Source organism: Brienomyrus brachyistius, unplaced genomic scaffold, assembly GCF_023856365.1.
Source record: "Brienomyrus brachyistius isolate T26 unplaced genomic scaffold, BBRACH_0.4 scaffold50, whole genome shotgun sequence".
In the NCBI taxonomy this organism is placed as follows: domain Eukaryota; kingdom Metazoa; phylum Chordata; class Actinopteri; order Osteoglossiformes; family Mormyridae; genus Brienomyrus; species Brienomyrus brachyistius.
In genome coordinates this window covers 1121750-1138115 of record NW_026042325.1, presented here as the reverse complement: position 1 = coordinate 1138115, position 16366 = coordinate 1121750, and the positions used below count along the sequence as shown (strand labels likewise).

Here is a 16366-nt window from a genome sequence, read left to right as displayed (position 1 = left end):
ACTTGCCATATTTTTGCTGTAGAAGTTTACGGGGCTGAGATGGTTGAGATGCTGGAGGCCCAGTGGTGAGAGTTAGCATTCAGAATTTGTCTTCATCTAGGTTGCCTACAGCCCAGAACCTGCGTCACTACATAGTAGAGAAAGCCTATGAAACTGGGTCTGCTTGCATAAAACGCCATGAATCTCACAGCTAAGAGCTAACCCCCCCACCCAGGTAGGATAGTGCAATTTGTTCAGCCATCTCAATAAAAAATCCTTAGAATTGTTTGTAAATATGTAACACGTAGCTTTAACAGTTTTTATTGGTACCTCATTAAAGTAGATTAGCCATAAAATCAATCAGACTATTAACTCATTCTTGCTACAGCGTAACAGTGTTACGTTTTACACTGACCTAACTGAACACCTCTGCTTTCACAATGTTGCACACAAATAGCCAAGAAGCTTGTGAGGAGGAACATGGAGTGACTCGGATCTCATCTGATCCAAACGTGTCACGTGTTGTGTGCAAACATGCTTTTATACTCCACTAATCATTTTTTAAACTAACATGTAAATCAAAGGGTCATCTGAAAAGAATCATTAGCCCTTGTTCCAAGAGGAAAACTGAACAAAGGTGATCATGCTTCTATGAACAATAAAACATTTTTTCTATGGGAAAAAAATAAAAATAATTCTTTAATTTAATGGCCAATGTTTAAATTTGAAGTGTTAGAAGGTATCTTATTTAAGTAGTCAGTTTGAATTAGTATCAGTTATATTGAGTCAGATGCACCAATCAACCCATCTGCAGCAACCACAGTGACCTTGTTTAGATGCCTGAAGATAACATCAATTCACTATTGTCTTTGTCTTTCAGGCTCAATCGTACGTCAAAACTCAGGAAAAAAGAAACTTTCATCCAAGCCACAGAAAATTCTCACAACTCGGGTTTACGAGATACAGATTTCCGTTGAGGTAGAAGCAAGAAACCTATTTCAGGAGAGAGGGGTAAGTGCGACTCACTGCGGCACGTATGTTCCGATAGCAAACTCCAGTCTTTGGCAGTTTGTGCATTAACTATACATGCCATTTGGTTTAGCCAAGTACAATCTTTCTGCTATCCAGCTGTATCAGAACTGAGCATATTTACAGGCACATGTTTAAGAAGAATGCAGAATGACTGCTAAAACATCAGGAAATATTCATAAAAGCCACAGGTACCACACAGGGAGACTCCATGCACATTGACCAGCCTCTGATTTGGAGCAGTAGTTTAGCTGGGACAGGGACTCAAACAAGAACACTTGTGCTAATCCCTGTTAGCTCTGTGCAATCTAGAGGATTTTTAAACATACTGGCTGTTATGTTTAAGGGGTGAAAAATTCTAATTTGAACCCATCTCATTACCGTAACCTCAACAACCATCATGTTAAAGCAGGAATATTTTGGGAATATTCTTCATATCACACTGAAGTGAAATGTACTCTTCGTATATTTACTGTGATAATTTAACAAAAAACTACCTTAAAAGGTTCAAAACATGCTACGGTACTGAAATAAATTACAAAATTAAAGCATGTATTTTCTAGGCCTGTTTGTGGATTTAGAAATATGCTCATTTAAAAAGCTCCATAAATATTTTAGTCTACATCTTTGAACACTTTAGTTACAGTAATGAGATTGTTTGACAGTTTACTCAACAGCAGTTAAAATACTAATCATATCTACATTGAATTTTCAAACCATATTCTGAAGAACACAAAAGGAAAAAAAAAAACGGGTATGAATTTGGTGAGACTGACCCAATTATACAGCCATACTGCAGTTTCATATGGGAATAAAATGTTTATGTGACTGAGTCACTAGTCCATGTTTTAGCTGTCAGTCACCAGGGGAAAAAAATCCTCTAAGGCAAGGGCACAATAGCACCATTATATAAGAAAAACGCTATTCCTGTGTATATTATATATAGAGTGATGCTAGAATTTAGAAGAAATGCATTTTGAATCAGCCCTTCCTCCATTCATAATCACAAAGCCTTAATACATTTTTCACACAATATTACGATATTCAAACGAAAGGCATTTTTTTGGGACAGAAGTGCTACAGCTTTTTAAATGAATAGTGACGTCAGAGAGGGGGGTGGGCCACACCCTGCAGTGTAAACAAGCTGCTAGCACTGCTCTGGATCTGCCCCCCCCGTCTTTCCTCTTTGTATCGAGACTCTTCATTTCAAATGGAAAACTGCAAGTGCAGCAGAGGGTTCCAGTGAATCTCTAAGCACGGCCAGAACTCCTCCACTTCCTTCAAGGGAGTCAGTGTCCCCCGAGACCGAAACAGCGAGTCCCCACATCCTCCCCACACACAACGAGAGGGTTTTCCCAGCTGAGGTAAACAGTACTCTTATCTAACACATGAAACCTGGAAGTCTGCGCGGGCATGGAAGGACTCCTGCTCCGCTCTTCTCCACCTTTCAGGCTTAATTCACAGCTCATTCACTTTAATATGATTTGTTTTCCTTTGAGCAGGTAAAAAATTAGATTTACAAATACAGAAAGAAACACAACAAAATCACTGATTGGATAAAGAGAGAAGAGCTTTAACACCCAAAATGAAGCTGGGTATCCTTTCTAGTCTTTATCTCGTACCCTAATCCACATATTTAAGCACCGAAAGCGCATCCAAACCTCATTCACTGTTACACAAGCACACACATCCAAACCTCATTCACTGTTACACAAGCACACACATCCAAACCTCATTCACTGTTACACAAGCACACACATCCAAACCTCATTCACTGTTACACAAGCACACACATCCAAACCTCATTCACTGTTACACAAGCACACACATCCAAACCTCATTCACTGTTACACAAGCACACACATCCAAACCTCATTCACTGTTACACAAGCACACACATCCAAACCTCATTCACTGTTACACAAGCACACACATCCAAACCTCATTCACTGTTACACAAGCACACACATCCAAACCTCATTCACTGTTACACAAGCACACACATCACCACTTAGCCTTCTCCCATACACCTGGCAGAAAATCTGACAATTTAACAGTTTACCTGTGATAACCTGACCATATCCCAGGGGTGCTAAATTGAAGTAGGCCTCTCAGGGGGATAATCTTGATTGTATAAATCATACAAAAACTGAGGTTAAATGTGGGGTCTGACATACAATGAGGGACCTTGGTGTCTCTCTGAGGTTCAGCAGGTAGACATCTAGACGCACACACTCACAAGTCTTCTCAAACTACAGAATCCTTTAAAGAAGTATTCTTTCTTGGATTTTTACATTTCATTGTCTTCATCCTGCTTATTTAAAAGGTGAAAAACTAGATTCAAGTGAAAATTGACATATCAGTGCAACATTTTTCTCCATGAATTTAAACTGCTGAAACCATCCCATGGTGCTGGGTGCTGGATTCACTGCAGTTTGATATAGGAATATATGACTCTTGTGGAGGGAGGGTGGGGGGGCTGGAAACATCAGTTTGTTTTGTCTTTTGCTCCTCAAAGCCTAGGAGCCGATCATCAGAAGGCTGGTCTGAAAAAGAGAAGCGAAGCGAACGAAACCACTCAAAGGTACTGAAAGTCTGCCTCCTCGCCACGAGGCAGTGACTGCCACCGAGATTTTAAGATCTCTTTAAAAGCAACACTATTTGTCAGTAAATTGTTCATCTCCATTACAACGTATTGATATTTTTAAAATTACAACAGATACCTGTGAAGCAGGAACGATAGATTTTATAAAGACTAACCCACCGCGGCACGTAATGCACACATAATTCTACACTCCCTGTTAAGAAAGTCGGGTGCGTACACATTCACGCTCACATACACACACACACTTGATTCAGAAAGTGCAATAGTCCGCATTAGTTACCCCCCCCCCACACCCACACACCTCCTCCCACCAAAGTCACTTGAGATGGGTCTGTCTGTCTGATCTGCACCAACACGTCAGGAAATTCTCAGAAACATTCGTCCCATTTTACTCCACTTTCCCCTCCAGTGGATGAAGCCCGAATGGGCCCAGCTTGGTTCGTAGAACTTACTGTGCAAACTCTACTCTACTGGACAGTGTGGCTGTCAGCAGACACCAAGCTGGCCTGAATGTCTGTATGGGGCAAATGCGCTTTGATCGAAGCCTGTCTGTCCACTTCTCAAAAGCAGCCATTACATTTTCTCGATACAAGATCAAAATATATATAGATACATCATTTTGGCTTAATCTTTTTTCTTTTGCTGCACTGGAGAAAAACACAAATGAAGAAGGTAGATCTCCGGTACTAAGCCACAGAAGAAATGGATCAAGGTTTTTGGAAAGTTGGAAAAAATATATAGTGTGTATAGTTTTGGTTTGTTGTCTTTTTGGTGCATGTTGAAATAAGCAGCTGATCTAAGATATTCTACAGACCGACTTTCCACATTTTACGGTGTCTTGAGATGCAAGACTGTTTCTGTCACTGTAATTTTCTGCAGAGTAAATAGCTTCTATTAAGGCAACGTGTGTGTTTGATTTCTGCTCACCTGTGGCTTTGACGTGACCCCCCCCCCCCCGCCTAGATCCTCATCAGTAACATCATCAGGCTTCATTCAAGTTTCTCCATCCAGCCTAAACATTTTAAAAAAACTACATTTCATTGGATAAAAATATCATTACTCTGTTTATAAATAAATACCCCCAACTAAACTTGTATTACAAGTCTAGCAGTGTAAAACCAAACAAGTCGTTTCTCTGAGAAATCTTATATGAACAATACTTTCCAGTCCCTTTTTTTAAACTTTTTTTAAGTCGCTTTCTACCACACAAAAGGTAGTAGAGAGGAAGATGGAGGAAGATGAGCTGCACCTCCCCTGATCTGGGCCCTGCCGCTCTCGTCCTGGCCACGCGGCGAACAGACAGAGAAGGTAACACCAAAGACTGACATTCATGGCCCAACTCACTATGACATTTAAATGTTAAACCTGTGTGCATCTCGCAACCTCTGTTTTCGGGCTGATCGTGTGTTTCTGCGGCTCACACCCGAGGTAAACAGCACCGGGGAAAGGCACTTCCGGGGCAGAACAGTGCCGTTCTGCCCGCTAAATCTCTCAGGGGGGTGTCCCGTCCCTCTGTCCTCGCTCCCCCGCGTTCCATGTAATGGTTCTGCAGAAATAACGGCCCGGTGCAGACCAAACCCAACTTGCCCACGTCTCAAAGACAAGCGTCACAAACACGACCACGGTAGAAGCGCCCCTCGCCAGCCCGCCAACCTGACCCCCCCCACCCCCACCCCCGCTGCCCTCAGCCCACCGTGTGCTCCCCGCGGACGATGTGTGAGGAGAACTCGTAGCGGTCCTGGCTGCGGTGGCCGCAGATGTTGCACTCGAATGGCTGCCGGAAGCCGTGGCAGCCCATGTGGATGGTGAACATGACGTGGTCCAGGAAGAGGACGCGGCAGTGATCGCAGCGGAAGGAGCGCACAGGGTCCCCGTCCTTGTCGATCACCCGCAGGGAGCTCAGCCGCTCCCGCTCGCTCTCCCTCTCCTTGGCCTTGCCAGGGCTCTGTCTCTCCCGGTCCCTCTCCAGGCTGCGGGACGGCGGCAGGCCGGGGTGGTGGTTGGAGTTGTGACCTGGGGTGGTGGCCGCCACGTTCGCCTGCTCCTCCGGAGTGCTCTCCGTATCCGTGGAGTCATGGCAGCCATTGCTGGGCGAGGGGGCTCGGCTCCGCGCTGGGGCCTGGTCCTCATGGCCCTCGACCCCCTCCTGGCCGGTGACCCCGCCCCCCGCGCCATCTAGCCGCGACCCGATCTGGGTGTAGACGGAGCTGATGACTGGGGTGAGTTCGGACAGGCAGGTGGAATGGGGGGTCGGCAGCCGAAGGAGCCGAAAGGAGTCCGGGCCCCCGGCCCCGCCAGCTGGCCCCCCAAGGTAGCCTCCTCCGACCCCCGGGAAGCCTCCTGGCTCTGAGGCCACTTGCTGAGTGCCGAGCATGTCCCCTTCTCTGTCGAAGCCTGCGTTCAGCTCATACGGCGCATCTGCCAGGGTGAGGCGGAGGTGCTTGTCACCTGCGGGACACACAAGGCGGCTCTAGTCACACAGCCTCATGGGAGAACGCAGCGGCACCGGGACGCTCACTCCATTGGCTTCAAAATACAACAATTAACCGATAGAGGGATATCAGCAAATTGTTCATCAACATTAAACTCAATTCCTCATGGAACAATGTTCCAGTGTATTCACGCAGATTATTCAGATGCAGGAACGGATCATTGGGTCGGCAAATAAACTGCAATAAATCTCAACAATAAAACCAACATGTGGAATCCCTGGTTCTACCGATTCACCTTGCAACAAAATGAAAAATGCAAAAATTACCAAAATAAATAAGAAGGGCCACAGGAAGCACTGCTTCACTGCACTGCGCGGTGAACACAGTGATGCTGGCTTCACTGACTCTTTGGTGTATTCAGCTGACCGCTGCAGCCTCCAAGTGCGTCTCGGTGATACACTAAGCTGGCATCAGATTTAACCCTGTATTCGCTGTCGCTGGTCATCCTCAGGAGGCTGATACTGTTATGCAACGTGGTGCCGATACATCGAAGGGACATCTGGTTATTCTACGCGGACAATTAAGCCTTTTCTAATTTCTAATTAATTGGCTTTAAACTGGGTAGGCATTCTCATTTAACCTGGCCCCTGACGTCATGTGGGAAGCATTAGGCGCTCTGTGTGTCTCGCAGGGTCTTGTGAGCAAGCTGTGACGAGGGGACTGTGAGACGCGGATGCACCGGCATGCTCACCTACAAACTTCTGGGGTGTGGACCTCTTGCGCTTGGTGATGCTGTTGGCCAACCGGTCAATGAAGGACATCTTATCTGAGGATTGCTGGACCAAGGAGTCAGGCATAGATTCCACGTCGTGCAAGTCGTCACCTGCACGGGGAAGGTGTCAGACAACGTCAGCGCAGAAGAAAAAAGACAATTACACTGGAACTGTGTGGGGTGCGGGGGGCAGCGGGGCGCAGTGCGGTGGAGGCACTACCCTGGGCGTGGGTGCTGTGCGTGGCCTGGGCCTCCAGGCTCTGCAGGTAGCCGTGGCAGCGCTCCCGGTGCTCCTCCAGCGTGCTCTGCTGCTTGTAGCTGCGGCCGCAGTAACTGCACTTGTAGGGCTTCCCCACCACTGGAGAGGATACTGAGGGGCACAGAAAAAGTGAGGGGTTGAAATGAAGAATCAGAGATGCTGGAGGATGCTCAGCTTTCCTACTATATATGGTAGAGTGTTTCCAGTCTGCACATTTGCCATTTATGATAACCAGGTTGGTGTTGAATATCTAAAGAGGTCTGTTAATAGGCCTTACTGTATGCACACACACACACACACACACACACACACACACACACACACACACACACACACACACACACACACACACACACGCACACACACACACACACACACACACACAGCCTTTTCTTGCCTACGATGTAACTTTTATACCCCTACTGTCACTATGTCACCCAGCGGTACCCTGGGCTACAGCAGCATCACACAGCATTGAACTTGCGCTGAATTCCCGCCATTTATCTAATGACGCACTGGGGAGGTCACGGCGGTTTTAGCATCGGCATGCTGCCAGACAAAAGACATTATTCCTGAGAAAGGGGCGATCCGCTCGTTATCTCATTCCTTCCGATTTCCGCTGCGATGCGGATTTTCCCCGTCACGTTAACGGTTCTCCGAAACGGCCCCACGCTGCTCGCCTGTGACGTCGCGAAGCCCCTCCCTCCCTTGCCAAAAGCTCGTCACCCGATTCTGCCGAGCCCCCGGTGGACGGCCATCACCTGAGAAGGAATGCACTTGCACTCACAGATTATTTTTTTCTGCTACATTAATGAACTTTGGCGATCTTCCTCTCTGTTAGCCACGGTGAAAGCTGTTCTCACCCTGTCTTCACCACCACGCCATTAATTCTTGAAAATTTTGTATCTATGAATTGAAAAACATCAACAGGATTTCCTGTTTTGTTACCGTCTAAATGTCATTGAGCACTCAGTGTGCTTGGTGTGCGGTAGCTGGAGCGACTAGCTGACAGCTGCATGCTCTCACTGTGCACCCCAGTCTTGCTGCTGCCTCATCTATCCGCACGCCACTTGTGGGAGCCTCCTCATTCCCAGGGGCGCCGTGATGAGATGCTCCAGCACCGCGGTTTCCGTTCGTAATTAATAACACGGCCGCTCACACTACCCTTCCCAGGGGTGTCAGATAATCCCCATCCAGTGTTAATCAGGCCATCCTGCATCCTCCACCTCCTCCTCCTCGCCATCTTCCCCTGACTCACCGGAGTGTGTGCGGAGGTGTCCCGTCAGGGCATCCCGCCGTCGGCACGCATAGCTGCAGAAGGGACATTTGAAGGGCTTCTCACCAGAGTGCAGCTTGATGTGCCGCAGCAAGTTGCCCTTCTGGGTGAAGGAGGCACCACACTGGATGCAATGGAAGGGGCGCTCACCTGGCGGTACAGGCCATCACACTGGCGTTACTTGTGGCCCTCACTCCTGTCCCCCCCATGCTTCATCACATGGCCCAGTCCGCCCCTGTCCTCCTAACTTGGGCTGAAATGGCTTGTATCCCTGACCGTTGCTTTTACCGCTGAAACGCTTTTACCGCTGAAACGCTTTTACCGCTAAAGCTGCCAAGTGTCGGCCTGGTCACCTGTGTGGCTCCTCTTGTGCACCATAAGCACGTTGGGCCCGATGCAGATCATGCCGCAGATGTCACACTTCAGCTTGCCGTTGGGCAGGCGGATGGCGCCCAGAGAGGCTGGCTCGGGACTGGCCAGCTCCCCGTAAGCACAGCCCGCCCCCACAGCTGGCTCCGGACCCCCATCGTCCGTTCGATGGGCGCGCTCATCCTTCCAGGCCTCGTCCTGGTCGCCAGGCTTTGCTGTGCGCGCTGGGCGGCCCAACTCGTCGTCGCTGTACTGCTCCACCTTGATGGAGTTCGCTGGAAAGTGACAGGTGGCAGCACAGAAAAGGATGTGTGTGTTAAACGTGTTCAGCTGATACGGATTGTGTGTGGGGGGGGGGGGGGTCACTTACCGCTGAGGGAGCGGCTGGGAGATGTCTGCTGGCTGTCAGGGGTCCCCGCGGTTAGCGCGCCTGATCCCGCAGGGAAGTCTCTCTCCGCGGATGAATCACCACTGCCTGAAAGCACAGAGTGCGCCCTTCATAGGAGCCACGTCCATATAAACGTGACGAGCCAGACTCTCCCCCCCCCCACCCACCCAAAATACCCAGCGCCCACCCTTACCGGACGCGCAGGCACGGCTGCTGCAGTCCTCAGCGTCCATCGTCGTCCCGGCTGACTGCAGGACAGAGACACAAACAGAAGCACACAGAGATGCTCAATTATCTGCATCTCCTGCAGCACTTCACATATTTCTGTTAAATTCTATACCTGAATGAGCTTCCTGTTGTAACAAAGCAGGCTGCTCTTTGATAATACTCACTCTAGAGGGCTGAACATAGTCCATGGCGGTCGATGCTCTATCTCTTGTCAGACTCAAAGCCTAAACCTGAACCTCAGTGACACCCCTACGTTCTGAACCTGTCTTCTTTCCTTCCTCCTTAAGACCAAATCACTTTTAAAGGTTTCTGTCTGGTGTTTAGTCCCTCCCTTCTACATCCATACCATAACCCCTAACCATTCTGAAACTCTTCTGAAACTTTCTTCCTACCCACCTCTGGGCAGAAAATACTAAAATGGGGGGGGGGGGGGGGGGGGGGGGTAAAAGAAAAAAAAGGCACTATCTAGTTGGCCAAGGTATCCTTTGAAGGTGGACCAATCAGGACCCCTTCCTAGATGGTTTTCACCAATCAAAACTCTTTCTTGTTAACTGAAATAATTGAACTTCTCCAGCAAGAAGACAGTCCCAACCTTTTGGGGTTTCACATAATAATTTCCTGTTTGTCAACACCTCAGTCTCCCCACGTCAATTTTCATGAGCACTCCTCCAGCTTACCCCCATACATTCCTATCACACTGCAAATTAACTAGCTTAACTAGCATCAAGTGGGAGAGCTGAGAACCAAGAGGAGCAAAGCGACCCATTCCACTGCACTCACAGTTGACTGACAGTGGCTTCACAGCCCAGTGAAGCTGCATATCCAGAGCATTTTGCTTTACTGCTAGCGGCCTGATACTGCTGATCATAATGGACAAACACCAGAGCTCAGCTTCACAAAAGTATGTAGGGTTTCAAAGTGTATATGAAGGGAGAGTCCCACTGAATGGCGAAGCTCTCAGAAGCTCCCTGCTCAGCTAGCCAACGCAGAGACTGAACAGAAACGGGAAATACAGCAGACTGGGGGGAAAGGGGGAACTCAGGCATCTATAGAATAGGAAAGAAAGAGGCAGAGGTTGTGAAACCAATGAGATAGCAGCTATGAAGAAAGGAGGCACAAAGACTGTTTCCATGTTTGAGGGTACTCTCAGAAAGCCAGTCATTCAGGGGGCTGGAAACTCTGAGGCAAACATCCCTCTCCACCCCCCCCAGATGGGGGCAGTGAGCAGAAAAAAAGGCCAAGTACAACCACAGCCCTCCTCTGTGGGAAAAACACCCCCACTGAGTTGAAGGCATCACAGGAGGAACATTCTGAAGCGTACACTACACTACAGCAATGTTGCAATGGTTATCTGCCATTGTTCTGCCTCAGTGTGTCTGAGTGTGAATCTGATTCAGCAACAGGAACAAGTATTTATGCAGCCTGTAAACTATACATACAATACAAGAATTAAACAGTCATTGTTGTTTTTTTTTCTTGAAGAACATTCAATATGTTTACAGGGCAGAAAATGATGCATTAATACTGAAACATATAAGAATATACAGGAAAAGTCATAAATACTGACAATCATGGCAATTACTTGTCTATTATGGTCTATTACTAGAGGTAATGTTACCCGAGTAACTGTAAGATGGAGTCTCACTTTAAAATGTGCAGTATGCAGAGTGACAAAAAGGGCAATGAAACTCAGCACAGATTTGGGTCCAATGAAATAAAGACATATCTACAGTCTCACTCTAGGACCCATGGTGTTTATGTACAGGACTGAACTGATGTCCCTTTGATATTGATCTATGTATAACTGAGCATGCTGGGATTGTTTATATCTGTATCCCATTGTGCTTCCCTAGGCTGTCAATGATCATGCCATACATTTATATAAATGACAGTTCAACTAAGCTAGTCAGAGTAATCACTTCTGTAAGGAGGCGCTGACCACCAGATGATTAAAATAAACAGAACTGCTGTATGTCAACTTCCGTTTGCCAACAGTGTTTTTTGGATCCGACAGTATTGTGCATTGCGTAACACAAGATTTTCAGAGCTATATTTCTGTTTAAAGAAATGCACATTAATTACAATAACAAACTGCGAACGGACCGGGGCGGGGGAGGCTAAACCCTGCAACCCAACTGGAGGAGACTTCGGCATCTGCTAAATGCAGACACCGCTGCTTAAACACAGGACCCCTCGACACCCCGAAGTACAAAACAAAAGCTGACAGGTCCGTGACATCAAGCCGCATCACTATTGACCGTCCTAACTGAGTGAAGCGGGTTGCTGGGGTGTTCCCAGGGCCTTATAGTGAAACACTGCCGTCCGTCATCCGGTGCATAACGTTTCTTTAGCGCCGTTGCTATGGCAGCCCGTCTAGCCAGACCCGCTGGCTAATGTCGTCGGCTGCGATACACTGACACTTGTGCCCCCTCCCCTCCCCTCCCCTCCCCCGGGCGCCCCCCCCCCCCTTCCCGCCCCCACAGGCCTCCGCTTCCCCACTTTCGTCAGCCCCACGGTTTTACCTGCCACGACAGGCAACAGGCCGGTGGTTTGGATTTATATATCTGGCTGCTGGCTTCGGTTATCAGGCGACGGCAGCATCTCCGGGAACGTTTACCAGTGAGCGCGGACAACTTCCGGTCCCGCACGGGGATACAGACCGGACTAATCCACCCTGACGATCGATGATCGACAGCCGATGTCTGGAAACCTGGCGTGGTGCAATTCAAACACTGTGCGCACATCTTAAATATCCATACATCGATCCATCTTCTAACGGCTTATCCGCATCAGTGTAATAATAATAATAATAATAATAATAATAATAATAATAATAATAATAATAATAATGTATTCCAAAAACACGTGAAGTGGTTAGGACTATCTTGAGCTGAAATTAATAAAATAATCATTACCATAATCATTATTTTAAATTTAAGTCAGGTAATGAATGAATAAATTAAATGAATGTACAAGATACACAACTGACGTGCATGACTTTATAAAAATAAAGTGATTTGAAAATTAAGTCTTAAACAAGCAACATAATAATAATAATAATAATAATAATAATTTTTAAGCGTTACTCTGTGCGTACTTTTAAAAAGACAGGTATACGTATACATCACACAGCAAAAAATCCATGCTGATAACATCACTCAGTAAACGGCTAATACTTTTTTTCAAAAAGGATTATGAAATCAATACTTAATTAAATCTTACTCTCATTACTATATTATGGCGCTTGCATATTTACAATACACTGTTAATAGATTACATATATTACATATATTATTTTATGCTATAATATATTAATTATGAAATATAATGGTGCATTAGTTTGCTATGCCTCTGATCTGAAGGTCGCCGATTCATAGACTAGCGTTTTGACTTTCAGGGTTTGAAACAATTTAAAGTATATTTTATAAATGTATACTTAGAGCATTTATATACAATTAAGTGACAGTATAGCAAAATCATTTATAAAATAAAACCGTCTGTAGGCCCATTACTATACCTGCTACGAATGTAATCAAGTCACAATCTAATTTAATGTGAAATATGTACAACTGTCAAACATTCGCAAAACCTCGCATAAGTTATATTTGAAGCATGTTCTGGTAAGATAATCAGAGAGTCACATATATTTCAGCAATCAGAATTGTTATTGATAAATATTGTTGTGTTTTGAAATGTGAAACACTGGAATATTGTACTATTACTATTTTGTCATTCGGAGCTTCTATTTAAAATGAATAGTTTTTCTATGAAATAGTAAAATTTAGGAGTATGTGAAATTATATATGTTTAACTGCGCTCAATTTCTTCGGCAACGGTGAAAAGCAAATATGTTTTTAAGAATTAAAACCAACCAGTGCAGTGGTACATCTCTGATGCATACAATTTTTATCGGTTTCCTTATTTTGGAGTAAAGAAAGAAAAACATACACAGAAATAATTAAATGCCATCCATGATATCGTTTTACCCAAATGAAGCTTTTTATGTTTAATTTCTTTTTCTCCACTACATGGAAATTCATGTTATTAAAAGACTGTAGCCTAACATATGCTTTTTCTCTGGGATCCCTCTTAAACATGTAAAGTACAATGTTTTTATTATTGCATTCAGTAATAACATACTACATTTTTAGAATATTGGTCATTATACATTTCTTCTGACACGTTTTGCGTTGTAAACTTAATTTCATATATATTCTGAGCAACGCAAAAACATTATTAATGCAAACTGTTCCTATATTTAGTTAAAATACTCCAAGTTGGTAGAAACATTATTACGCGCAGTGCTACTTTGGTAAACAACACAGAAAAATGCATAAACATCTGTAATAACATTTCAAAGTATAAACAGGCTCAGTGTTTACATACAGGCTCAGTGTTTTGGTCACGTAATTGCATATTTACACACTTATAAACGCTTTATATATTAAGGATCCAGAAAGTATTCCAAGTAAGCGCGTCCAGCAGACGCTAATCATAAGCTACCTTTTTGAGTGTGAATCTCGCTGAAAATTATTCTAGATCAGTCGGATTTAGGAATAACCGAGTCAGGTTTATGAAAAATAAGACCATATTAAGGACATCTTAATTTTCGTTTAAATTTAACATCCCGTTAAATGTCCCGCTGTCCCAAAAGTGAAAACGATGTTTAATTAAATGAACTTAAATTCTATAAACTATAAAGTCACAAATAAATAAGTTAGTTGAATGTGCAAGATAATTAGCTGACATAAAAGGCTTCAGAAATACAAAGCGATTTTAATAAAATGAAAATCCTCAGTTAAGTAACATAATAATAATCATCATCATCATCACCACCGCTACCGCCACCACTACCATCATTATAGTAGCAGTTGTGGTAATCCATCTAAAGACGATTAACGTCCAAGAATGCATTTTCTGTCACATGAATAAACATCGCTACAGTTGGGTATAGAATCCCTGGACTATATACATTGAGGTTAATACCGTTTTCAGGAAGACATGCTTATTTCTCCCGTCTACAGAATATCGAAAAAAAATCTATGTGTTTTAAACATCTAGCAGTATCAATTACCCGCTGTATTGTGTAACCATATTTTCAATTCACACTGCATTTTTTTCCCTCTCAATTTGGTTTATTATTTTTGTGTTTTTCTTAAATAAGACGCTTATCTCCAACAGTGTGGAGTTTCTACCTCAATCACCACACGGTGGCAGCCTGCGGTGAACAATACCATCCATCCATTTCCTGAAACCGCTTGTCCTATTCAGGGTCGGTGGGGGTGCACGGCAAGGAGCAGCCCAGGCTGGGGCGCAAACCCATTACATGGCACACTCATCCATGCACACTCACGAGCAATTCAGCAAAACCAATTAACCTCAACAAGTTTTTGGACTAGGGGGCGGGATGGTCGTGCAGTGGTTAGCACTGTTGCCTCACACCTCTGGGACCCGAGTTCGAGTCTCCGCCTGGGTTACATGTGTGCGGAGTTTGCATGTTCTCCCCATGTCGTCATGGGGTTTCCTCCGGGTACTCTGGTTTCCCCCCACAGTCCAAAAACATGCTGAGGCTGATTGGACTTGCTAAATTGCCTGTAGGTGTGCATGTGTGAGTGTGCCCTGCAATGGGCTGGCCCCCCATCCCGAGTTGTTCCCTGCCTCGTACCCATTGCTTCCGGGATAGGCTCCGGACCCCCCGCGACCCAGTAGGATAAGCGGTTTGGAAAATGGATGGATGGATGTTTTTGGACTATGGGTGGAAATCGGAGCACCTAGAAGAAACCCCACACCGCTACAGGTAGACCTACATGCAAACTCCACTATGAAGCTATGGTGGAGACCTGGAGATTCGAACGCTGCTCACAGCAGTAGGATGTAACAGTGCTGACCACTGCACCACTGCAAGGAAATACTTCTGGCCATTGAACTTCGGACACCCCTGTATTGTATCCAATGCAATAAAATATGCGTTTTAATGCCTAGTTGAAAATTCAAGATGAATACTCCAATCGCTTATGGTACTTGGACCCCTACAAATGTCAAAATGGTTCCAAAGAAAATAGATGTGCAAGAGCAACTCATTGTCCTTGCGAGGAATCTCTAGACTGAATAAAGAAGCACCAGTCCGGATGGAATGAAGAGAAACTATCAGGTTCCAGATTAAGTTAACCAAATTGTATGCTATCACCCCAAACTATTCACCTGTACACTTAACACATATACCCAATGAGAGAAGCTGAGCTAGAAGAGGACAAATGTGGAGTCTAGATTAGTGGAAAAAACATCAACGATAATTCTAACGATATTCTAATGATATCATACATATAGCAGAAAATTAAGATCTTAAGATATTTTAAAGAAAAGTTAAGACTGGAGTATGGTTTAATGTAAACAAAACAGTAGTCAACTCAAATCTGGAAAAGGGCTGTCAGTTATACGACTGCGTCAGCTACTTGACTTGAGATGCGCGGGTTGGTCTGGACGAAAATGTACAGCGAGACTGACAGATAAGTACCGGGAGGCAGCTTTGAAACGTGAAACTGAACTGAAATACAACGATGTTCATGCTCCCCGAACTTTGATTTTATTCTTCGAGGAGGTTTTTACCTGAGAAGGAGAAAATGAATTCTTCATCCACCTTGGGCGATCTTTCGTCAGACATCCTGATTCAGAAAACTTAGAAATGGTAGATACATCATGAAGAGTATCTTAACACATGCAAGACACAAACCATTAGGATCTTCCGAACACGTACGTATAACCCTAAAATTGAATTAGATGATGCAAAAAAGATTCGGAGTCGGTTTTCCTTTAATATATTTCTACTTTTACTGCAGTCTAATCTCTCTAGACATTTAACATGCGCATACATTTAAATGCGTTCAACTTCGTCATAGTTACAACTTGCATATAATTTAAAGTAAATGAAAGTATTTACATAAATGTACCTTGCTGTGACTTCGCTTTCCACGAGTTCCGGGGCCACGCCCATAGTCACGCCCCTCCCCTTAACCACGCCCCGCACCTTAA

At 45.0% G+C, this 16366-nt stretch overlaps 1 protein-coding gene across 3 annotated transcripts; it reads right to left on the bottom strand.

Annotated features, from left to right (window-relative positions):
• Positions 1-5286: 5286 nt before the first annotated feature.
• Positions 5287-16335, bottom strand: LOC125723585 (zinc finger protein Eos-like). 3 transcript variants are annotated; one of them, XM_049000318.1, is made up of 8 exons: positions 15944-16335; positions 9303-9357; positions 9092-9196; positions 8706-8996; positions 8335-8502; positions 7038-7187; positions 6797-6928; positions 5287-6061 (listed from the first exon to the last, which is right to left on the bottom strand). In XM_049000318.1, exons 1-8 carry the CDS (start codon positions 15968-15970, stop codon positions 5298-5300), a joined length of 1692 nt encoding a protein of 563 aa, XP_048856275.1. In that variant the 5' UTR covers positions 15971-16335; the 3' UTR covers positions 5287-5297. The 3 variants fall into 3 exon arrangements, with proteins under 3 accessions (XP_048856275.1, XP_048856277.1, XP_048856276.1); XM_049000320.1 differs by lacking the exon at positions 15944-16335 and adding an exon at positions 11860-12007; XM_049000319.1 differs by lacking the exon at positions 15944-16335 and adding an exon at positions 9502-9744.
• Between the last annotated feature and the right edge of the window lie 31 nt (positions 16336-16366).